The 23,914-nt window shown below is 40.6% G+C and overlaps 1 protein-coding gene across 2 annotated transcripts in view; it reads left to right on the top strand.

The window, feature by feature from the left end:
* TRUB1 (TruB pseudouridine synthase family member 1) overlaps positions 1 to 16,609 on the top strand; it is a 38,473-nt gene extending 21,864 nt beyond the window's left edge. For both annotated transcript variants that reach the window (XM_063338690.1, XM_063338691.1), the window contains 4 exons: positions 5,190 to 5,262; positions 6,519 to 6,658; positions 7,770 to 7,826; positions 9,214 to 16,609. In XM_063338690.1, coding sequence (XP_063194760.1) covers positions 5,190 to 5,262; positions 6,519 to 6,658; positions 7,770 to 7,826; positions 9,214 to 9,428 — 485 coding nt within the window. In that variant the 3' untranslated portion in view covers positions 9,429 to 16,609. The remainder of the gene's footprint in view (positions 1 to 5,189; positions 5,263 to 6,518; positions 6,659 to 7,769; positions 7,827 to 9,213) is intronic.
* Positions 16,610 to 23,914: the final 7,305 nt, after the last annotated feature.

Genomic DNA, 23,914 nt, shown 5'->3' with positions numbered 1-23,914 from the left:
TCTTGCTTTTGCTTGCAGTCTGTGTCCTAGCCACTTTAATAATGAACTTTTCTGACCCACAGAGCACAGTGCAAGCATTTAAGGCTTCAGAATTAATCCCGTGGCTTTGTTGAAGTGGACATTCCACAGTACCCAGGGCGTCTTAGAAACAATGTGGGACTAATCAGGGACGCACCAAATGTATTTGCCATTAGTTCTTTCACAACCTGGGGAAAAAAGAAAAGAACACAATAGGTAACTGCTTGCTTAACAACTCTCACAGGTCCCACGCTGTTTGTGGTACCTGGTAATAGGTACATAAAGTAAATTATCTTTTTTTTTAATAGCATGCTGAGAAAGGTAGCCTGGATTCCACCCCCAGTCTCCTTTCTTTTGGAGTTTTCCTTTTTGTATGAGACAGGCAAGTGTGAATTTCTTGTCTGCAGTAACCTGATGGATCATTCTAAATAGTATTATTTACTAGGTGATGTTATTCAGAGACATTGGATCATATGCTTCTCCTTCAGGATCAAGTTCTAAGGCTCTAAGTTTCTGAAGGACTGAGCATCCACATGGTGTTAGAGTTGCCAATGCTTCATGATGGCTGGAGAGAAAACTTTCTTTGTTTTTACATATACCTCTTAGAAAGTGGTATGTTGTGCTTCAGCTGCACTGAGTAGCATTCATGGTAGATACTTGCTCACATATGAATTGTGAAATATCATTTCAAGTACGTGCAACTCCTGTGGTCACTTAAAAAAAATTATCTATTTCTTAGAACACTGGGTTTGCTTTTTTGTTTTGTATTATTTGCTGGAGACAGAATTTAAGGTGTTGTTTTCGTGTGCTTTTCTTTCACTGGCAGCTCTTCTTATAGTAGTTCCTACCTCTGCACCACCTCCTCTGTTATGGTGGTTTAGCTTTCTGTTAGACTGTGTGCTTGGGGAACTGATTTGAGTTAAAAATACCCCCTATCTTTTGAGTTGCTTATCTTTTTAAACTGCGATCAGTTGCATGATTCAGTTCATCATGCGGTCACATGAAAAGCAGTATTGGCATTGCTGGGGCAGGGCAGTTTTGGGTGCTGGACAAAGTTTCCTTTTGCTGAAGCTGACGGCTGAAGGAAATGCTTGTGAAATTGGTTTCCATGTTGGTGCAAATCAGTTGGATTTGAATTCTTCAGAAAGAAGAAAAAGAGAACATGCACACTCCTTTTTTTCCATACTACCTAAATATTTTGTATTTCCTTCCTTCTTCCTGTTCTAATAAAGCAAGTATTTCTCACCTTTTCCAGTGTCTTCTCCAAAGCAGCATGGTTTTCTGCAGGATTCTCTGAGTGGCCCACCATCCCTAATCCCTAACTCTAATTGGTACTCCAAGAACAGGCAAACCAGATATTTGAGCTGAATTTCAGCTTTCCTTTGACACCTACAAGGATCTCGGGAGAAGCAGACCATCTGCTAGGGTATATAAATCCTGCACTGTCAGCAGCATACAGGACTGGGCCTTAGTACAGAGAAAGGGCACTAAAACAGTTTGCAAGACACATAAAACTCTTCTTGAATGACTCCACTGGACCACAAGAGGAAAGTGTCTGCAGAAAGTTGCCTGCTATATTAACTATAAGAATGTGTTACATTTTAGTCCTCAAACTGTCCCTGGACAGCAGTTTAGAAAGCAAACTGTTGTTTATTACAGTTAGTCGCAATGAAAGGATGTATTGATGAGAGCTCCTTGCGTTTAATCCCTCCTGAACTTCTCATGGTTTTTAGTTTGTTTCTTAGCAGAAGAGTTTGCATTTCCACATGAAATTAGGTTGTGGCTTCATACTGCCCCCAGGCTATCAGATGCTGACTTTGGAAGCAAGTAGCATTTAGCATTCCTCTGACGGTTTCTTGGGAATGTTAATGTTTGTTGCCCTTTTTTTAATGTTTGTAACTATGTGTAGGAATGTGCATTCTGAAACCCACTTCCTCCTGGCTGCCTACAGACCATATACAGACATGGAGAACAAAATTAATGCGGATTTTCTGCAGGTCTCTGCTGATTATGCTGAAACACTTGTTTAATAGAGCCATCTGAATAATTTGAAAAAAGTAGTCCTTTCAGCATTCTACTTGCCTGTTTGCAAATAATTGTGCTGGGTCAGATTGAGTCGAGGTCATCTGCTATAGTTCTGTTGGGCTGTTGTGGATAATTCTTGTGTTCTGTTTTGGTGTAGTTTGTTAACGAGTACGGGGCAGTATCACCCTTCAGTGGAGGCTTCTTGAGGTTGTGGCACAATTGGCACCTTTTGGTTTGGTAACTAATTAACTTCCTTTATGATTATCGCAGGAAAATTGATCAACAGTCACCAGTGTTGAGAAGCACAACTGTTTTTTAAATTTTCATATTGGAAGCTAACAGGCTCATTTTCAATGTTTTTAGAAACATCAGAGAACTGAAGTTTGGGGTGCTTTGAGGTGCTGATAGAATTGTAAGCAATAGTCCATGGGAAGACGCATAGCCTGTGCAGAGATCACATAACCCCACTGTTTGTCTAAGGACATAGGAAGAAATTTAGAAAACAGCGTTGAATTGAATGTATTCTAAATAACGTACTCACAGAGCAGATACAATCATTTTGTTCTAAGCTAAGGCTGTTGTTATTCCTAGGGACTGGATGCAATTATCCCACAGTCCAAACCTCAGCAATCCTCACTGTGAAGCAGGGTAGCAGCCTCCACACCCCTCCCTGGAAGGACACAGAGCTGCAGTTTAAGTCCAGCTTCTAGCAAAAACTCACGGTCCGCAATACGGCGGATAAGGATATTTGGTATTTCCAATGGGGATATTGGGAGGAATAGGCTAACACTTGGTAGCAAGGGCAGCGATAGATGTGTCTCACAGAAACGTCTCTCAACCCCTTGCTTCCAGGGAGTGGAGAAGGGAAGTCAAGTGGGGAAAGTTTTGGGTTTGTTGATGCTAATTAGCCTTTATGGATGTGTCTGTATTTCATGCTGTATGAAGGGTTGAGTCCAAACTTGCTGACCAGACAAGCTGTTAACCTACTAAACCCAAGCCCACAGCCAGGGGAGGGAGATGGGTGAGCCGAGGGCCTGAAGGGAGACATTTCTCCTAGGCAGCAGGTCTGCGTTCCCCGCTACCTATGCTGTGGTTGTAATGACTGTGGGAGCTGAAAGGTGGTGAAGGAGCTGGTTCCCAGTGTGGGCTGTGTGCTCTGCAGGGCCACGAGTCCAAACTGATGCCTGGGACAAATACAGAGCTCAGACATAGTGAAACTGTTTGTTTGGGATGAGACTAATGGTGCATTCTTTATGACTGAGAGCTGGACGGAAGCTCCACCAGCTTGTGTGTTGTTCTGGGAGAGGGAAAGAATCCAATACAGAAAGACAGTGTATGCTGGGGGGGGGGGGGGAAAGCACAGCGCATGGTTTTAGGTTTTCAGAATGTAATACTAGCCAGCTTGTGCCACGATGTATCGTAGAAGGCAAATATGATTTATTCTAGACCTCAGCAAGCTCAGCTGTAAATATTTACTTTGATACCACACCATACAACTTTGTTTGTTAATGGCTTATTACATCATTCCTCATATGGGGGGATTATTTTTTTTTCCTGAAATAGAGATTGCCTGTAGCATAAGTGATTTCCTCAGAGGCTGGATGTAACCTCTCCATCAGGGGAATATGAGATCAGAGCAGGAACTGAACTCAGGTGTCTCATTAAATGCCCTAGCCACAAAAGCAGTTTACAGGGTGAAAACTGAAAGAGAACCCCAAGTGACACTTACGCTTAAATCTTAAATACTAAATTCTAGCCTGAAGCAACCTAGGGTTCACAAAAAGGCTGCCAGAATCACTGGCATAGAGCTGGGTCATGCTAACTTTCTGCCCTGTAGTTTTGTTGTGACATGTTGCTGAACTAGAGGAATACAAACAGAAGATTGAAATAACCATGTAAGAAGCGCTTCAGAAGAAGATCCAGACTTACTATACAATTGATTTTGTTGTTCCTACGCTGTATTCTGATGTACATTGGTCTCAGCATCCCTGACTGACACTTGTGCCTTGCAACCTTGCTGTTAATTGACACTTCTTGAGACAGCTGTTGTGGCCCAGGGACAGCATCTGCTCTTGATGTGCTTTACAGAAGTGAGGTACCACATTGCCATCTTCCAAAGCTGCTGTGGAAAGGAACCTCTCCTTTTTTTACTTAAAGCATAAAGTACAACTGTTTTGTAAGGTTTGTAAGTAAAGCTCTGTTCTAAAACATAATGAAAGCTCAATAATAAATTTGGTTGGTTTATGTTCCAGGATGCTGTTGACTTAGCAGGGTGACACTAATTGCATATAACTTATGAGAAACAGGACTAGTCAAGTCCTAGACAGTAGAAATGCACTGAAGTGCACTGTGATTAAAGATCTTACGTTTGTACTCTCTAAACAAATTAGAGATGAATGTCAGATGAATGTCACCTGTATTGAATAGTATTTCAAAGGACCAATGCAATCAGCTACTTAAGTTATAGCCTTCTAATAAAAGTGGGACAGATGTGTATGTGTACTCTTAAAAGAGAGTAGATTGCCTAAAGCAGATATCTTTCTTTTACAGGATTTCTTCAGTAAAATTGCCTTACTTAATATATAACAATACCCTGGTGTGCGTTTGCAGGTTAGTTGTTTGATACGGAAATGTGATGTGTTGTTCCAGGTGCAGTCTTTTTCTTCACTAGAAAAAAAAAGCCACAATGCTTTCGCTCTCTAATAATCAGTTGTGGTTTTTTCTCCCACTTAGATACTCTTAAAGAGAAGTTGACAAGGTTAGATGAGCTTTTTATTCTTTTTGGTCCTTTAACAAAAATTAGAATAGGACAAATTTCGTAGTTCTTTTCAGAATTCCCAAGAAAAATGAATTTGCAGTTCCAAGAGAGAAAAATTACGAAAGAAAACTGTGTATATTGGGATTTTTGCCCTTCTGAAAGCGTCCAGACTGTCTTAATCACCTTGGACAGTTTGTTCCAGTCTTTTTGTGATAATTCATACTCCTACCTACATTCTGTCTTTTATCTCGTTTCTTTGGTGTTTTTCAACCAATCTAAATTCAGACAAGAGGGGCCTCTTTTTTGTTTCTGTTTGCAGAACATGATTGATGCCATTAGTGCCATGTCAATAATCAATGCTAACGTACTTACTCTTTTCTTTCTACAGACCAGATAACAAAAGGAGATCTTGAAAACGTGCTGCAAAAGTTCACAGGGGACATAATGCAGGTTCCTCCACTGTAAGTTCCACAATATTCAGACACTCTTGGCAGTTGGGTTCCGCTCTCGGGAGTTGCCAACAGAAGTCAGTTCTCTCAGAAATAAAAAGACACATTTTGGCAAGAGGATAGAGGAAAGGCAGGCTTAGGAGTTTAACGTTTGCAACTGCAGGTCATGCCCATTTGAATGTCAAGCACAAATGGTAACCTGGAGTCTGTGGTTTTTTTATGGTAAAGTAGCAAAGCAGTCTTAAACAGCTTTGCAGGGCTGGTGATGTCTATCCTGTCTTCCAATTAGAAAGCAAAGCTTTGAGTCTTTAATTTATAGTTGTAGGGTAAGGAGAGGCTCACTGACATCTGTGCGGAAGTGTTTTAAATGACTTTGAATTAGTTTTCTGAAAACTTAGAGTATGAATGAGTGATTAGTGACTGAGCTTCCGTAGCGTAGCAAATTTCTTCTAGTCAGGTGAGCCATAGTAACTGGCAATGTGTAAGCACTTAGCTTGCGACAGATGGCTTTTATGGTGATTTAAGCTAACATGCTTTCCTTTGCATTTGCAATGGGTCGGTTACTGTGGTTCCAATGTGAGCCCTGTAAGGTCAGAATTCAGTAGGCATTATGCTTCATGTGACTTGTTTCAAATTACCCTCTGATAATTTGAGCAAGATTTTTTTTGATTTTTCTATGGTCATTTTTCTGTCAAGACCAAAGTTGGAGCTTTGGATAAAGTTTCATGTAATCAGTGAAATTAATTTTTTTTTGTTCTATAGTGGTCCCCAAACCCCCCCCTAGAACGGGGCTACATAACTTGGCAGTTGCTGTTGTGAGATGGGTAAAGGTACAAGGCAGGATTACAGTAGTTTCCTGAGCAGTTCCCAGCGCTTGGCTCAACATAGCACTGAAGCAGAGTGTGCCCTGCAGACTTCTGAGAAAAAGCATGTTAGAGGCATCTACAAGTGTTGTACCCTTTATAGGAACTCTTTGTTTTCATAAACTACAAACTGAGTGATGAAACACTTTTAAATCTGTACAGCAAGAGATAAATACAAGACTCTCTCTTTTCCAGTTTACATAGCTACTGGCAAATGAGATGATTTTCTGTGTCTAAGAGATTTCAGACGCACTTAACGGAAGTTTTTTTTTTTGGTGAGCGCTTGGAGAGGATTAGAAGGGTGAAATGTACACTACTCTAGTACAATATTAACAGGATCTGGAGGATGGGAAGCTTGTTCTATTACAACCGTATGACACACATTTTCATGCTCTATCTGATCAGCTATTCTGCTTTGAAGAAGGATGGAGAAAGGCTATCAACTCTGATGAAGAGAGGAGAAGCAGTCGAAGCAAAGCCTGCTCGGCGAGTAAGAGTGTACAGCCTCTCTCTCCAGCAGTTCCAGCCACCACTGTTCACACTGGGTAAAGGCAAAAGATTATTACATAGAGTGATGCTCCCAGCATGTTAGTGCTTATTTACTCTCAGAATGGGAATAAGGTAGTGAAATGGGTTTCATTTCCCTCAGCTACTTATTTTGGTGTGAGCCCATGTGCAGAGACTTTCACTTCGCAGTAAAAGCGCCGTATTTTGGTTTTAAGTTAAGCTGATTATATGTAATCTTTCTGTGAGGGAAAATTCTGAGAGACTGGTCAGGGGATTATTTGCATCTGTCCATGATTTCGCAACCTTCAGCTCACTCCTCCTTTCTCAGGTCTGCTTACTTTGCTTTGCCCATTCTTTTATCCAGATGCCCAGACCTGCTGGCATCATTCCCAGGGCACAGCGAGGACCAGTATCTGTTACTGCCAGGCCTCTTTCTTGGTTATCCTTCCTTCCGTCATACATGAAGAAACCTGGGTAGTACATTAAGCAGCACATTAATAAATAAACCAAAAAGACTGTTGTAAATGTTTGATGCTGCTGTGAGGTCAAGATAATGCGTTGCATTGATCAGCTACCTAGTTGACCCATAGTCATCTGATGGGCCAGATGTTAGATGAGGAGCAGGTATGAGTGACAGAACTCCGTGCTGTGTTACTTCAGCCCTTACTTTATGGTTGGATGACTAGCAGCTGATCACTGGCAGAGGGGGAAGGGAAGGGCTGAGAGAGCAGGGAAAGTCAAAGGTAAATTTTAAAATTTTATTAGAGCTGCCTGTGTGCAGTACGTTAAAAGCGCTGATAGTCAATTTAGACTGTACGTGAAATAACTTGTTTTCATTATTAGAAATATGAAACTTTCTGAAACCTTTAAAATGAATAGGACCGAAGCATTTGTTAACATACGACAGCAAGTACTTCATTTCTAGTGAGTTAGTTCAGTTGCCATTGTATTTGCTTCCCCTCCTGTCTAGTTTAGCAATCTCACCCACACATATGTTACAGGATGAATAATTGATGTTGCATCCTATAAATATTTTATCACTGGGTTGTTTGCTTAGCACATTTTTACATTTATGTGGGGGCATGGTTTCTATGTAAAGTAGATTTCACGTTGCACTGGCAATTTACCATGTCACTATTAACATTCCAGATGTTGAATGTGGTGGTGGCTTTTATGTCAGGAGCCTGGTCAGTGACATTGGCAAAGGTAGGCATGAAAAAAACCATGTCAGCTTAAGGAATGAATGTGTCTGGTTATGGAAAAATTTTGTCATTTTGTGTATCTCCAGTAAATAGACCTGTGTGTTATTTTGCAGAATTGTAGGGCTATCACTTGTTTTTATATACCAAGGTATTTTCCTTGGGAGCGTGGGGGAACGAAGGCTAAATAATTGCCAGAGGACCTTGGGGGCTGGGGGCTAAAAATGGAGCGAGTAATATCACTGAGCAAAATAATACAAGGCACGGTGGGGATTTTTTTTTTCCTCCTCCATATGTTAAAGCTAACTCAGATTAAGGATGAGAAGAAGAAGAAAGATACTGTCTTTTTAAACATTATTCATCACATTTTGAAAACAGATTGCACAGAACATTACCATGCACATAATAAACCCTATCTGCTGGAAAGACTTCTACATTTGTGATGATTTTTCTAGTGTTTTCTTTCTCCTTTACCTGAACTGTGAATGGTTTTGCTTTCCCACAGGGTTATTTGTCTTGCTCTCTATATCTATCAAACTGCATGATGGAGAACAGATAATCCATTTCAAATTTTTTTTTTTAAATGATACATTCACAGATCGAGAAAGCAAGTGATGTGGGATAACCCTATGAATTTCAATGTTGTTATTTGTGCTTAGGCAGTCAAAGATTCTCTTTCTGTTACTGCCTTCTGAGCATATTGGCTTATGTTTAGTCCTATAATGACAAACCAAGATGAAGTATGTCCTCAGCTAGTTTCTTTTCAAAAATAGAAAATGTAGTAAAAATCTTCCTGCATCAAAAAGAATGGGAGAGAATATTTTATTATACCTGTGCGCTTACAAGTCAGGTCTGGTTGCTGTTTTGTGTTGTAGCCCCTCATTATGTAATTCTGTCCTACTGGTATTTATTTAACATAACAGAGCATTTGTTTATATTCTTTATTTTTCCTTATCTTAGTTTATATAATCCTGATAGGCAGCATAGGGTAAAAATATCAAAAATCCTTCTTGAAAGCAAGAAGTGATAAGGCCTCAAAGTCTGTGGAAAAATAGTGCATGGTTTTCTGAGTCATTTGTGAATACAGAATGTTCTGCTTACGTCTTTTGTCATTATTTCCTCTCTTTTCATTCTGATTTCAATCTGGAAAACCTTTTCACAATTTTCTGTCAGATTTTGAACTGTTTACAACACTGGAGATCTATTGAAATCAAAGGAATTCCTTGGCTCAAATTTAAGAAGATACAAATGAGTGATAAATCTTCATGAGCTTCCTTCTCAAATAAAGCAGAATAACGTAGAAAGCTGCATGTGAAAATACATTTTAAGTGAATTGCAAATAGTTAAACTTGGTAATGCACTTTTTCTAAATCCTCTTTTCTCCTTTACTGTAGAACTCTCTACCTGTGCCACTATGCAAGAGCTGACCCGAACCAAACAAGGGCCATTTACACTAGAGGAGCATGCCCTTCATGAAGACAAATGGACAATTGATGAAATTGCACGATCCTTAGAGCATTGCACGTCTCTTCTCCCGGATGAGCCATCTCATAAAAAATTGAAGACAGAGCATCCTGGTGAAACTGCTGTGAGCTGTGAAGATAAGTGATAAGTTGAGCCAAGGAAAAAGACTGAATGATTGAGACATTTTAAGATTGGATTGGGATTGTCTTGCCTCCTGTGTAAATTTACAAGTCTGTACTGGGAGGATGACAAACTGCAGTGCAAGAAAAACGGTTCTTTTGTTTTCTGGGGTTGGAACATGCACTGAAAATATCCAGTGCTTGCTGTTTTCTGATCTGTTTATTTTCCTTCTTGCACACTGTAAATGGGTCTGCCACTGATGTCAAATCTTCATAAACTTTTAAAGAACTTACTGGGTGCAATACAGCTGTTGTTGCTAACTCCTCAATAAAAAATTATAAACATTAAGGTTTGATAAACGTGCTCAAAAAAAAATCTTTTTTTTCTTTATAGCTGGTAATCAAACCCCAAAATACCATGGTGACAAGACTATCATAGCTTGAAGGATACAAGAATGTGATGTAGCAATTTGCTTTCTTGAAATCCATTTCAGGATATGTCCATTTTACTGTAGTTTTTCCTATGCAGATTGTTCTTTCAGCCTGACGTTATCCAGAGTGCATTAAATGCAGATGGTAATGTTTTACGTTAAGTCTGAAATATCAGTGTAAGTGAATAGTTTTAAGTATAAACAATCCCCAAAGATAACTGATAACAAATGGTCTGAAGAGTGCAGCTGTCATTACAGGTGTACAAGTCTTATTCTGGTACAATGTCCTGGTTGGTGACCACCCATAATTTAAAGCGTAGTTAACTGTTGTGCCCTTCATGGAATTACTTTCACCATCTGTGTGTATTGCTTGAGCTTTCTCCCATGGATTGGGTAGAAGGTTGATGTGCTTCTGGGCTTTTACTGATCTGGTCCTGACTAGAAGTTGTATGGGCAACAGAGGGATCCACCATCAAGGATCCTCACTGAAGCCATTTTAATTCACTGGGGCAGTGAGGGCCTGTTGTACAGCTCATGTAGTCAGCAGAATTTGATTGCACGGATTATTTCTCACCACTGCTTCCCTTGGGATTGTCAAAATGACAAAAAGACAGTGGTTTGAGAATGCAAAAAAGCACTGTAGTTTGTTTCCATGTATGTAATGGACTATCCTAAAAAGACTTCCCTGTGTCTCTCCATACAAGTTAGTAGTGGCTCTCTTTATCTCTTGTCATAATGAGGAACATGAGGAGTAGTTTAAGCATGTGAATGATATCTGAGAAAAAGTCCTGCTTTTCAAATTGTCACTGAAATGTCACCAGAGAGGAACGGACTGGCTGCTGTTACGGTTTTATGCTGCTGCTGGCCAAGTGGCCTGCTGTGGCTTTGTACAACTCCTGCGCATTTGGGTTTTGGTTCTGGAGTACAGGGATTTGACTGTCTTACTCTGAGTGACTGAATGCTGTACAGCCAAGAGGTGGTGCTTATATTAGGGTGTAACATTTACAGAAAGACATGAAAATTTGATTTAATACTCTGTGTTAATGGACTTGCTACTTTCCATGGTAAGTTATCTTTGTAGCTAATTACCTCTATTGCTTAGAAGTAGTTGTGTTTTGTTCCGAACTTGACTTGAATCTCCACATGCTGCATTTTCTGTCTTTGTCTGCACCTTACAAAAAGTAGTTTCTCTGTGTGCTGGTGTTAAATGACATGAGCAAGTTCCCAGCCTTACTTTCAACCGAAGAAATGAAATAAATACCTGAAGTTTCTCATTGCAGGATACCTTTCCAGACATCTGTAGTGGTTTTTTGTTTTCTATAGAATAAGAAACTGAAGTCTATGCAAAATTAATGAAGCTTTTGTTTAGAGAGAGGATAGAGTTTATGCTTTATTGTTCAGTAAATAGTTACTTTTCTTTTGTATATTCTTATAAAGAACTTAAAGGAAACACTGAAAATATCACAAGCAAATTGAAATATTAGAGCACTGTAGCAGCAGCACATTCAATGTACAATATGGATGAAGTAAGCGTTGCTAGAAATTTTGATTTCAGAGATGGGAGAAAAGACTTGTGTTCAGTAAGAGAACAGTGGGAGATTTTAGTTGTTTCTTTTCAGGTTGTGGTTTTTTGGTGCTTTGGATAGGAACAGAGAAGAAAGAGATTATTTTCTCAAGAAATCAAATAAAGCAGAAAATGTCATTTTCCAGTATACTTATCTTGAATTATCAAAGACTTTGATTGAAACACAGCTTCTCTTATTGTCTAAATCTCTGTTTTTCCAAGAACCTAATTTATGTTATCCCAGCGGTCTTCTAGATTAAGTTCTCATTTTATTTATCTTTCTGATTTTTTAAAAATAGCCTTGTAGATATAATTCTGTTAGTCTGCTTGCTTCATCTACAGGGATTTGTTTCTTCAAAAATTAGTGCAGTTGAGAAATCTTTCTATTAATAGGGTACATTTGTATACAGTGTTATAAGTGTCTAGCACATTTTTTATCTCATCTGTTTGTTTAATGCTCACCATGGCTCTCTTGCTATTCCATGTAAGACCTCCTGATACTTTTAATTTCAAATGGAGAATTATATTTTCATCAGCTTTTAGGTTAGCTTGCAACTGGTCCGTTGTAGTTGCTGATAACGGATCTGTGATCCTGAGAAGACAGGATCTGTTCCATAGCCTAGTCACTCAAGAGAAATGACATGGCAATCAAAAGAAAGCCTCCGATTGACATCAGCAAGTTCTGGTTTAGACTCTAAATCCTAATGCATATGGAAAGCATAGGGAGAGTTGTAGCTGTGTAATAATAATGCAATTCATTATATATATTCATTAATATATATATTCATTATATATATTCATTAAACATAATGCTGTTGAACACGTGCAGGAATCCGCATAAGGTGCGTAGATAGTGTTTCTAAACTGGAGGTATCTTTCAGTTTACAAATGCACCTTCCTACAATGCTTTTATTCCTCTGCAGCCAGTAGACAGACTTACACCGGCCCTAACTAGACTTCTTTTTTCCTGGGATTCCTCTCATCTTCCCCAACACTAGGTTCTGTCACATTCAGAAATAAAGGCAGAACTTCTTTATCTCAAATTAATAACGAATTTCTCCCCACATAACTTCTATTGAACTATAGAAGCTATGTCGCTTACAAGTTGAGTAGTGAGGGCGTCTGTCTGTAGTGGTAAATGGCTGGAGAGCACGCAAAACAGCAGATAGCTCTTCTTGGAAGACACAGTGTAAAGAATGCATAAAGTCGTGAACAAATTACACAATAAAGGCTTGTTTTATTACCACTGATGAGTGTCAGCCCCATTCCAGCCCTAAAAAGCTGTGCTAGTTTTTCAAACATTCAGACCCCTCTGGCTGCTTCCCAGTGTCTTTCCTGGGTGCTCTTTCCCAGGTGCCCCTCTGTTTTAATGGGTCTCTGCCCCTTGAGCCATTAGTCCCGATGGAAAGTAACCAGGAAGCCACTGAAAAATCTAGGAATGGCTTTTTTAGATATGTTTTAATAAGTGTTTAACCCAGTATCTTGAAATTATCTAGATCTGGAAGTAAGTGTTGTGTTCCCATGGGAACGTAGGGAAATACTTATTTTAACTTCTTTATTCTTATTAACATGCACGTCCCTGAGATACCAGACTTCAGAACTGTGCCATATCCTCAGAAAAATGTAGGCTTTTTCCAGAACAAAATATCCTGTGATCCTGGATCTTGATTACTGACAGTCATGGTTTCTCAACATTAAGGGCTATTTAGAGTGAGGGGAAAAGCGTCTATACAATATTTCTGAGACTAGTAGAAGCGTTACTACCAAGTGCCCTGCTGAGACAAACGGTAGTTAATAGGAATTTTATGCTACTCTGGCCAGAAAATATGCATGTCTTTGTGAATTACCATTTAAAATATATCCGTGACACAGACTGAAAGATTTGCCTCATTTTAATGAGCATTGTTCGCGGTCAAAGTCCTGGTAGAAAAGAGTGTCCTGCTTTTTTGAGCTGAATATTGTCTGTCTTGAATTTGGCCTTGGGATCTTTAGTCCCCAGTAGTGCGCTACCCTGCTCTGGTCCTGAGTCTGCGTCCAGTGCTGGTGCTGCTTCAAGGAGATTGACAAGGGCTTCATGATTTGTTTGCTTCTAATGTCTCTGCCTGGCTGGCTCTCTTTCTTCCTTATTTAAATGGTAGTTTTTCTGTGCACTTCATAATATATTTCTGCTGCCAGCACGTTGAGCACTTTTAAAATGTTTTTTAAGCAAAATCAATAGGATCTTTTTTTTTTATATATTAATCAAGTCTGAGCCATTAGCAAAATATTCTAGGAGTGTCTTCATCAATAACTAAGCATTTAGCATCTTACTGTGCAGTTCTGGTTTTGATTTATATGTTTATTAGAAGAAAATAAAGTCAAACTTTGAATAACTCTCCAAATCTTGAGATACCTTAGGATTTTATTTTTTAGTGTAATAGGTGGTGAAGTTGCTATGCTGGGCATGAATGGCTCTGAGACTTTAATGGCTAGGGTCATCCTGTTTGCTTGGCAGAGTCAAGGAATCGGTTGGCAACACTATTAATTTTATTATTAGGGCTCAGAGAGACAAAGCCAGAGTGTGTGCGTGTGTACGTGAGAGCGTGACTACAATACGTACAACCAGAGGGACGCTGTAGAGACAGTGACTGGGTTCAGCCAGCCTGGGCAAAATTACTGTCCCTATTAAAAAGCAGTCATTGTTTCTAATAGCTATGGGTTTAATTTGCTTCTTTGTGAGACCTGATTAAGTAAATCACCAATACTTAAGAGGATGTCAAACAAGCAGGTTTATCATCTGGTTGCTTACGTCTCCACTCTGGGTGATGGGATGGCACATCTTTTCTTACTGTCTCTGAGATCAACTGCTAAGGTTGTATAGGTGTTTAACTGGCAAAGCAAGAAGTTGGTAATTGGGAGCGGATGGTTTCAGTGCTCAGGACAAAAAATGGACTATTATTGCAATAAGAAAACCATATTTTTTTCCAGTTCTGTTTTTGGGGAACTGTTGGAGACACTGCCATGTCTCAGAGAAGGTATTAGCATCGCTGCCTGAGAAAAGCCTAACGTTTTTGTTATGGGTGTGAATGTGTTGGACTTTAATCCTCTTCCCTCCTCACCTCTAGTTCAAAAAAGTGGGGTTAAATCAAAGCGTCAGCCTCTCCCTGATTTTTCCATGTCACATTGCTGTGTCTGTGGTGGATGCTGAGACAATCCTATGCTCAAACTCTGGGCTGTAAAAGGGCTTGTGTGGCTTGGCCCAGAAGTTAACAGTAACTGGGAATGAGTAGGACGAGAAATGAGGCCATGGAATTTGTAGTATAAACACAAAGCAGCCTTCATGTACTCATCTTAAGTGACAGCTCTGTGCCTGGCCTGTCCACTTTGCATCCCATTAACTTTTCTACTCGTGGAGGCACTTCATCCTAGGACTCTCTCATCCTCTCTTTTGAATTCCTTTCCAGGTACGTGTTGGCCTTGGGATAGTGTGGAGCAAAAATGCTGTGTAGTTTTCTGGGGGGACAGGAAAGCTGGTGACAAAATAGAACTCAAAAGGATCAAGTGTGTCTGGTCCGTTTCTTACCCTGACCCTTCCGTGAGAAAGGTGCAGTTCTGAATGCTTTAGTGCCATTTCTCTGGGACATAGGATTATTTTAGATATTTCAGAATTAAGTACTTCAAAGTCAAATCTGCAGCTGAGTGCATGCATTAAAAACAAAATACATCGTCTCACAGATGTCACGCTAGTTTTAACGGCATCAGAACATGATTTTACAGCTTAAAAGGAGGGGGGTAGAAAAGGAATGGCAAGAGGTAAACGCATTTTTGAAATAGATGAACTCATTTTAGGTAATCATGTAAGAAAATACATTAAGTACTCTAATGGAGAAAAGCTACAGAGAAAGGACATAATTTTTACCACCTTTTCTGTTTCTTTTAGCAAATAAAACAATTAGCTTAAATACATCATTTCAAAGCTTAAGAAGCTTTTATGTGGAAATGCATGAGAGGTTGTTACTGTATGCTGATGTGAAAAAAGGCATTTATTTTCATTTCAGCAGCTGAAAAGATAGTCTTCAATGATGCCCTTCAAAAGGCAGTGTTTTGTTTTGTTTATATTGAATTGCCGTAAATCCTTAGCATAACTTATTCTTTTGTGGGTGGAATGTTCATGTTAAATCATTTCCCGCGGCTGGCTTTCCGAGGGGTCAACAAAACTGTTTCAGGTTCTGCAGGTACATAGTACACATTCCCAGTCTAAATGGAACATTGTGTACAAACAATAAATATATTTAGAAAACAAGATTAATTCTCTGTAATCTTTGCTACGCAGATTGCTCTTTCAGTAACGTGTTATCCAGGCTGCTTTAAACCTGGCCGCTGCTTTGCTGCATTGCTTTGTGTACAGCTGCTTCTTACTTTATACTCTTGATTTGACAAAGGGCACTGGCAGACTCTGTTGATTTCTTCTCCAGGTGATTAATTTCACCCCACTGCTGCTCCTACACAGAGAGATTACTGGCTTTAACTTCTGTATTTACTAGCTATGATTTCCTAGGACTGTGCTCGGCGTTAGCAGAGAGAAGCGCGTGTCCACCTCACCTGGCCCATTCATAGTCTGGTACGTGGAATTGTCGTCGACGGTGCAAATTTTGTGCCAATAAACCAGACTGCTAGGAGAAGACCATATGTCTCATCGTGTTGCTGAGCTAACCTCCAGCAAAAGACAGAGTGGGCAAGTAAGAGGGGATAGTAAAGTTCTAGTGCTCCTCCCTCCAAGCAAGAGTGGGTGGAAAATGTCAGCGAGGTGTATGGGTATGTAGCTAATTTAAAGCATGGGATTATTTCTCTTGACCGCAATGAGAGGACTCCTGCCCTTTGTTACTAAGTTATCTGAAGTATTACTCACTGAATTAAGGCCTTGTGTGTTTCGTTTTCACCTATCATGTTTTTTTGTCGTTTTTTTTTCCTTTTATTTTAGTAATGCAAACTGATGGATTGAAAAATTGTATTTCTTTTTACAAGAGGAAAAAAAGACAGAGTAAAATAAATATTAATGGTGTGGCACAACACTTAGAGTTGTTCCACATCTAATGAATATGTAACAGTTCTATTTTCTGCTTAAAAACAAACACACAAAAAATGTCAAAATAGAATTAATGTTATTTTTTAAAAAATGTGTTAATCGAGGAAATGCATTTCTCCAGAGAGTGCTATTAAAGACTGCAGAATGGATAAACCTATTTGTTGAGTGGTTGGTGATCTGTTTCTAGATTTAGGAACGTGCAACTTCTATTGAATTGTATACCATTTCCCTGCACCAGTTTTATCTGTTCTCCTCTGCTGTGTTGTAGTGTTTATTACTGGAAAGAGCGTAGTCCTGCAATCTGAGCTGCTATTCAGCCATTCCCTTCTATCAGTGGAAATATGCAGTGCTCATTCCCACTCTTCCCCCCTGCATTAATGAATCCAAGCCGGTCCTTCAGAATTTTATAGAAACAACCCAGAAATAAGCCGTGGTGCCACAGAGAAGGCAGTATATGATTAGGATTTGAGGAGATGGAATTTATCTAGAGGCAGAGCACATGTTATGGCTGTGAAGAAAAACAAAGAAAAGTCCATCAGGATAGGCTTTCCCATGCATCTGCAATCTGATCCTAGACTCACCATCCAGACAGCTTTTCCAAGGATGTCCATCTTTTAGGAGACCATCCAGTTGTTGGATCACAGGAGTTAAGCTCCCAGCATTTTTCTGTGCATCAAAATAGTGAGTAAACTTTCCACCTCTCCTTTGCTAAAGGAGCTCACTCATTCTGTTTCGCTCTTGCATTGCAAGGCTTTTTCAAGCCCCTCAATCAGCTCTTGAAGTTTCTGAAGTTTTTGGTGACTGGTATACACACCAGATGTGGTTGGGAGAGCTCCTCCAACACTCCCTTTTGGTTTTGAGAACCGAAGTTTGGAAAAAAAGAAGAGGGAAGGCCTGGCAGCATCTCTTCTGTTATAGACACAGACTTTCTGCTTTGTGCCTGTTCTTGTGTAAGATAAACCTGGCAATGGGAGAGGGTGCTCCATGGTTGAATGTCTCCTGGAGTATCCTTCTAATCGCCCTGTGTAAGAGAAACACAACCTTTCTCATCACTTCTGCAGCATGTGCATGCTTGTTTTTCTTTAGAGTTGGACAGCCTTCCCCAAGCCCTTCTGCTCCTTGGTACCCAAGAATCATTTATCTCTCACTGCAACAATCCACTGGTTTCATAACTGGCCCCAGGCTAGGGATGTTGCTGACTGTGGTCCAGAAGTCAGCAAAATATTGGCCAGGAGCCACTGTTGAGTGGCAGAAACAACGGGGAATTCTTGGTAAATCAAGAAAAATGGCTGGCGTCTGAAAACACTGATGGGGTACAAGGCTGGAAAAAAGTGTGCTCTCTGAGGTGTTTTTATAGCACTTAGTTTTGTTCTTTCTTAACAATGTTAGAGCACTCTCAGAAAAGCGGTTTTATTGGTTTCAAGTCAAACCCAGTTGCAGGTTAGGGGAAGCTCAGTTGATGCAGCATTTGCTTATTTTCTGGCAAACGTCTATGTGTTTATAAATCCTTAAATAAAATGCAATAGACAGTCGGCAGAGTTGAAATTCAAACTTACACGTTACCTTTTCCAGGGCACTTTCCAAGGTCCTCAGCTCCAAGAGGGGCAAGTACCCTGTGGGTCCCCTGCACCTCCTTTTTTTGGGGGGGCAGAGTAATTGCTCAGGACGGCATGGGCATTTTAAGGAAGGGGATGGCTGTGAAGAAAAAGAAATCTGCAGACTCCATGTTAGTATGTTTAATCCTTCAGTGAGGAAGATGTTTTTTCAGCATTCATTTTGAAGTAAGGTCAACCCAGTGACTTTTTAATTATATATAAGCCAAGCAATATGCTTCATCTTCCTTTCTGGAGATTTATGTGATGCAGAGAGACCAGTGAGGAGTTGTTGTCAAGGGAAGGAAACACTTTGTGTTCCACAAACCTGATAGAATACCGGACGTGTGCCCACCATGGAAGAAATTTTAGGCTGCATTCAGGTTTACATTTACCTGAATTTGCTGACATAAAAGGAATAAGAAACTTGATGATGTGTCAGCTTGTTTCATTTCCCAGGATGTTTTCTTGTTACAGGGTGCTGCTTCACTGTAATAATTATAATTTAACTCCATTGCTGTGAGCATCACAGTGTATTACTGTAGAGAGAGACTCAGTTCTTGCCTCTAAAATGTACAATCTGTACTGACTACAGCAGAAGCATCTGACCTGATGAGCTGAATGGTTTGCTTCAACCAAGCACTGATGCTTGGTTTTTAGTATTTTGATGAGTATGAAAAGCCTTCAAAAAAAAAAGAAAAAAGTGAGTATCAGAGAATGATTTGAAGGGGGGGGGGGGGGGGGGCGGAATATTAGTATTTTGAAATTTTTGCTTTAGAAAATAAACCTGTCAGTAATTTCCTAGGGTTGGCAGGGAGCACACGTTAATGACTCTTTAGAGAGGAGGCTTCTTAGCCACGCTGTTGAATATTCTGGTCGTTTGGTTCAATAAACTCTTGCTCTGCGGGCCTGACTGTCAGCTAGGGGGTTGTTTCTCACTGGGGTCCTGTTAAGTCACTAATACTTAATTTGAATTTGGTGTTTCTGTCATGCTGTGTTGGTCAGTGTGTTGGCCGGTCTGTCAAGGTTACAGCCTGATGGATCAAAGCTTGAAAGCTGCCACACAGCTGGCTGAATGTAGGTGATCAAAATTAACTCTGTGGGAAAGATGCATCTTGTCAAAGAGCACAGGATGTAGGCAGAAGGGTATGCAGAAAAAAACGTGTGAAGAGAAGGGAAAATTTGGTTTTTGCTTTACAAATCTATTTTATTATACTTTATCTGGCTTTGTTTGATCAAGTTGCATTAGTCTGTGCAGTGTATTGCAGGCTGAAGGCAGAATGAAAAGAAACTGTAAATTCACAGAAGTTTTCCAGGTCAAAATGCTGATGGTTAATTGAAGAACTGTCAGTGTTGTAAGCGTGCATCATATAAAGGCACTTTAGAGTTTTACTTAATACTCATCTGCTCATCTTCTTTCACATCTGAAAGTTCTTCATCTGCCCTGGTACGTATCACAAAGGGTGAGCCCTGGAAATGAAGATACTGTTATTATGCTTTAATTTTAGAAGCAAAGGGTAGAGACAGGACTGTTGACTTGTGGTCACACGGGTGTTACGCAGGGCTTTAAGGCAATTATTAAGGCATTTAGTTCACTTAGAACAGGATCTGGCATGTGAATGGGAGACAGCATTAATGTGAAACATTAGTGTTCCTTCCCAGACTATGTACATATCACAGCAGATGATAATTTTTACCTCTCCATATGTTTGCCAGTTTAAATAGAAAGCCAGGCATATCATGAGGAGAGGAAACAACTGTCGTGCTTATGGATGTGAACTCAGCAGCAGCTAAGCTCAACGGATCGCTTAGTCGGACCGAGATTAGCAGTTACCTGCGTCCCCAAACTCGTCCCCAAACTGAAATGCAACTTGCACTATAATTTAGGATTCATATGCATACGGTTATTGGAAATATAATCTGGTATTTTAGGGAAGGAAATGCACTTTTTTGTATAAAACTATTTTTAAAATATATTTGGGAGTAGGTTAGAGTTCAGTGTAATATGCCTTAAAGCCTACAACTTGCGTGTGATAAAGACAAATTTGATCAGAACACCACCCTTTTCAGGGCATGCATGCTGCTGTGCTCCCCTCGCTCATTAACTAATTGTGAAATACCTGCTTGTCTCTTCTTGTAGTTAGATCAGTTTTAACCAGTTCTGCTCAAAATTATCTAATGCCCCAAAATTTTCCATTGGTTTCCCTGATGTTATTACAGATTTATACTGGTGTGATGTAGAGCAGAAATCTGCCCCTGAGAACGTGGAACCCCAAAGGCATTCACTAAAACCATTTTTTTTCAATAATAATAATAAAAAAGATGTCAAAGTTGAATGTCATTTGTCATTGTCTCCCATTTGCTTGTGTCTAGTTACAAAGGAGGAATGCAAGAAAGCTCTCCCATTAGTTGTTAGTTCAAAAGTAGTTCCAAAAGAATGCCCAGTGCCTCCAGGAATGTCTTTCTAGCAGCAGTCTGATCTCTGCAGGTTACTGTTCGGAGTTATTTTAAATCAGCCTATCCTTAGGCTTTGCTGGCTGGAAGTACCTGTTATCTGCAATCCCGTTTAATTTGCAGCTTTAAAACGTAATTGAGGATATTATTTCAAAGCACGGCGCTTTCTGAAGCTCCATTTCTGAGAAGGATTTTGCACTTTAACAAGTCGTCTTCTGATGCGGGGAACACTGACCTCTGTCCTGTTTTCCGTCAAGGTAAAGCTAAAATGGAAAGGCTCTGGCATGCTTTAAAATGTTTCAGCTAAATATCCTTCAATGTTTCTCTGGCCAAAAATGCAGATGAAATTTAAATTCTGTCTTTTATTATTTCTTTTAAAGGAGGGACTTGCAAATGGAGCAAATTATTCCATAAGCGATTCATTTTCCTCTGCGCTACTAAAGGAGTTCAGACATAAAGGCTCTTTTCTAATGTCACGTATTTGTCTTGCATCTATTACTTGGGGATATGAAAATGATTTGCAAATGTTAATTAAGGATTCCACCTCAGTCAAGTGGTAAGACAACAGATTTTCCCTGGGAAAAAAATGAGTTGGGAGCTGGTTGTGCGTTCCTCAAACTGTAACACTGGGGAAGAGACTTCAGCTGGCTGCAAACTCAGCGCCTGCGTTCCTGACTCCAGCTTGTCTTCTGGCATGTGATCAATTGCTATCATGCCTAATAAGCACTGAGAAATGGCCCATTTACGCCGCTCTGGTTATCGGTAGTCTAAGGAAAAGCTTATAATCAGCTTGTGATGAGCAGGTAGTGAGTTTTGCTGAGCAGCGAGGAAGAACAGTGAGGGACTGCGTTATTTGAAAAAGGTCTCTTGTACCTGCACACAATGGCTCTGCAGCGACACCGCTGCAGCACGGGCTACGTTAGCAGAGCCCAAAGGCAGGAGAAACTCCAAGGTGCGAGTTCCTGGGGTGTCGGGCTCCTTGGATGGGAAGATACTGAGCTCTGAAGCTCTGAAGAGGAAACAGGGAAGAGCTCTATGTAGACCAAGCCCTCGCTTGCGCAGCCGTCACTACCCCGTCAGACTGTCCGCTTGTCCACATCCCTGCTGTCACCTGCATTGTACAAAATGTGGAAGATGACACTTAGGACCCATAGGACCCGTGATGCCATGGAGTATCAGGCTCGGTAAAAAACAGTTGAAGAACTCTGGAACATGGCAGGTGATGAGGGGTGAACTTCAGAGCTGTTCCATCATCAGCTACAGCTCACCCAGCAGAGCACAGAGCAGAAACTTCATGGCTGGAAACTTGTTCTTTGATGTCTACCATCCTCATGGATGGTTTCCAAAGGGGTCTGACCTGGACTCCCTGAGGATCTTCTCCTGCCTTCCCCCCGCCACAGACAGAGATTTAAGGTCTGTAACAAGTTTATGCATTATCCTGGGGGAAAAGCCAAAGTTCCTCCAAGGTTTGCTGCCAGGTTGCAGGATTGAGTCTCCTGTTAGGAAGACTAAATTTAGACCCTACAGATGACACCTGCAAGCGGAGTTCAAAGGTCGGTCTAGCTTAGATCTCTCCTAGTTCAGGTCCTAACCTGCAGCTCCCTCAGCCTGCCGTCGGATGCCTGGGGCTGGAGGCTGTCGCAAGGTTACGTGTGGGTTTTGCCAGCGCAGGAGGAAAGACAGAGATGTCCGATAGCGTATGAATGGCAGAATGTAGAACTTGGGTTGTTCCTATGCTTATGAGTGTGGTTCTGATTTTGCAGCCATGGGAGTTATATCACATAAAGTTCAGGTGATGAGACTGGATTTTCTGGAAGAGATAAAATGTTTGGTTTTCATTTTATGTAATACCGGAATGCAGCTAGGCAGAGAGGGGTTTTCTGTCTCTTCATGGATACTCAGGAAGCGGAGACGCCGACCCATCAGTTGTACCCGACAGTACCGCTACAGAAAAATCTCCTCTCTTCCATCAGTAACTACTATATACTGGCCTAGTTTCCTGCCAGCAGCTGCACAGCATGGCACCAGCAGTGTAATTCAAGTCTAAATTTATGAATGTCTGTTAAAGCGCGAGTTGCACTCTTATGCACTGCTTGTTCTCAAACATGTTAAAGCAGTTCGAAAATAAAGGAGCGGATGGAAAGAAGGCGCAGTAATGCAATAATAATAGTGGAAGGCACATTTTCCCTTCTAGTCGTCTAAGAAAGAAATGTGTTAAAAGATTCTGAAAGAGTGCCGAACGCTTGCTGCTGCAGCACATGGCTCGGAGTTTTTTGGGGGGAATGTTTGTCCGTGAAGACATTGCCTGCTTCTCAGCCAGGAGAGCTGGTGTGAGCTCAGCGATAGCAGCAAAACATAATCAGTTCTTTGCTCCTTCTGTATTCGGAATTACAGTTGAAACCATCGATAACCTGGGATGCAGAGACCATGAAGGGCTTTGAGTGGTTGGGGACAAAAATCTTTCTGAATACTTTTGAAAATCCCGAACATTAACCATCGCATTCCTTCTATTAACTGTTCCCACGCGCTAATTATAGCTAGCCTGTTTTGGCAATAACGATCTTTGACTCTTTCTACGGTGAATTCTGCACGAGGATTCCCCCCGGCGCACATTTCCTCGTGGCCTGTGCTGTGGCAGTGTTATTTCCCTACCTCAGCACTTAACTGCTTAAAGCACTTTCTGTTTATAATGGTTTATAGCTCTCTGCTTCTCCCTTTCACCCCGCTCTACTCTTTCTATACACAATCTTTTTTTTTTTTTTCTGTCTTTACTTGGCATTATGTTTTGTTTCTGCTGGTGGTTTTTTGTTGTTGTTGCTGTAGTAAGGGCCCAAACAGCTGCATTTCCCCTTGCCTGTATCTCTTTGGATTTGCCTTTTTTCTTTTCACCTTAATGAGCACCACACTCCAAAGTTTTTCCTGTACAATGTAGGGTAATTGACTGGGATTCTCCAGCTTTTTCCTGAATTACACTGCCCTTAGCCGTATCACTGTTGTTATTCACTGCTTTTTCTTTCTCCTTATCATTGGCTCCAAAAAGAAAAACAGGGCTCCAGTTGTGATTGATAGGCATTGCACAGAGCAGCTGGAACCTGACTGATGAAGGATGGGGGGAACGATGGGGCCCAGAGTGGTGGGGTGGCACTGGCCGGTGGTGCCCAGGAAACTCTCTGACACCTGACCTGGTGCCTTTTAACACTGAGTGCTGATACATAGCATGATACATAGCACTCCACTCCCTGAGGAGTTAAAGAAAAAGTAGTGATCTGTGTTGAGGAGGAAAATACATTCTTAGAGGTGTCTTCTAATAGGCACCCATGTACCCGGGAAGATGGGAGAATGAAGACAAGGCAATATTCACTCTTCAAAGTTGCTTTTTTCCTGGCTCTTTATTACTGTCTGTTAG

The sequence above is a fragment of the Chroicocephalus ridibundus genome, chromosome 6 (assembly GCF_963924245.1).
Source record: "Chroicocephalus ridibundus chromosome 6, bChrRid1.1, whole genome shotgun sequence".
Lineage (NCBI taxonomy): Eukaryota > Metazoa > Chordata > Aves > Charadriiformes > Laridae > Chroicocephalus > Chroicocephalus ridibundus.
The sequence above is the reverse complement of the archived record's forward strand: the minus strand, read 5'-3'. Positions and strand labels throughout refer to the sequence as shown.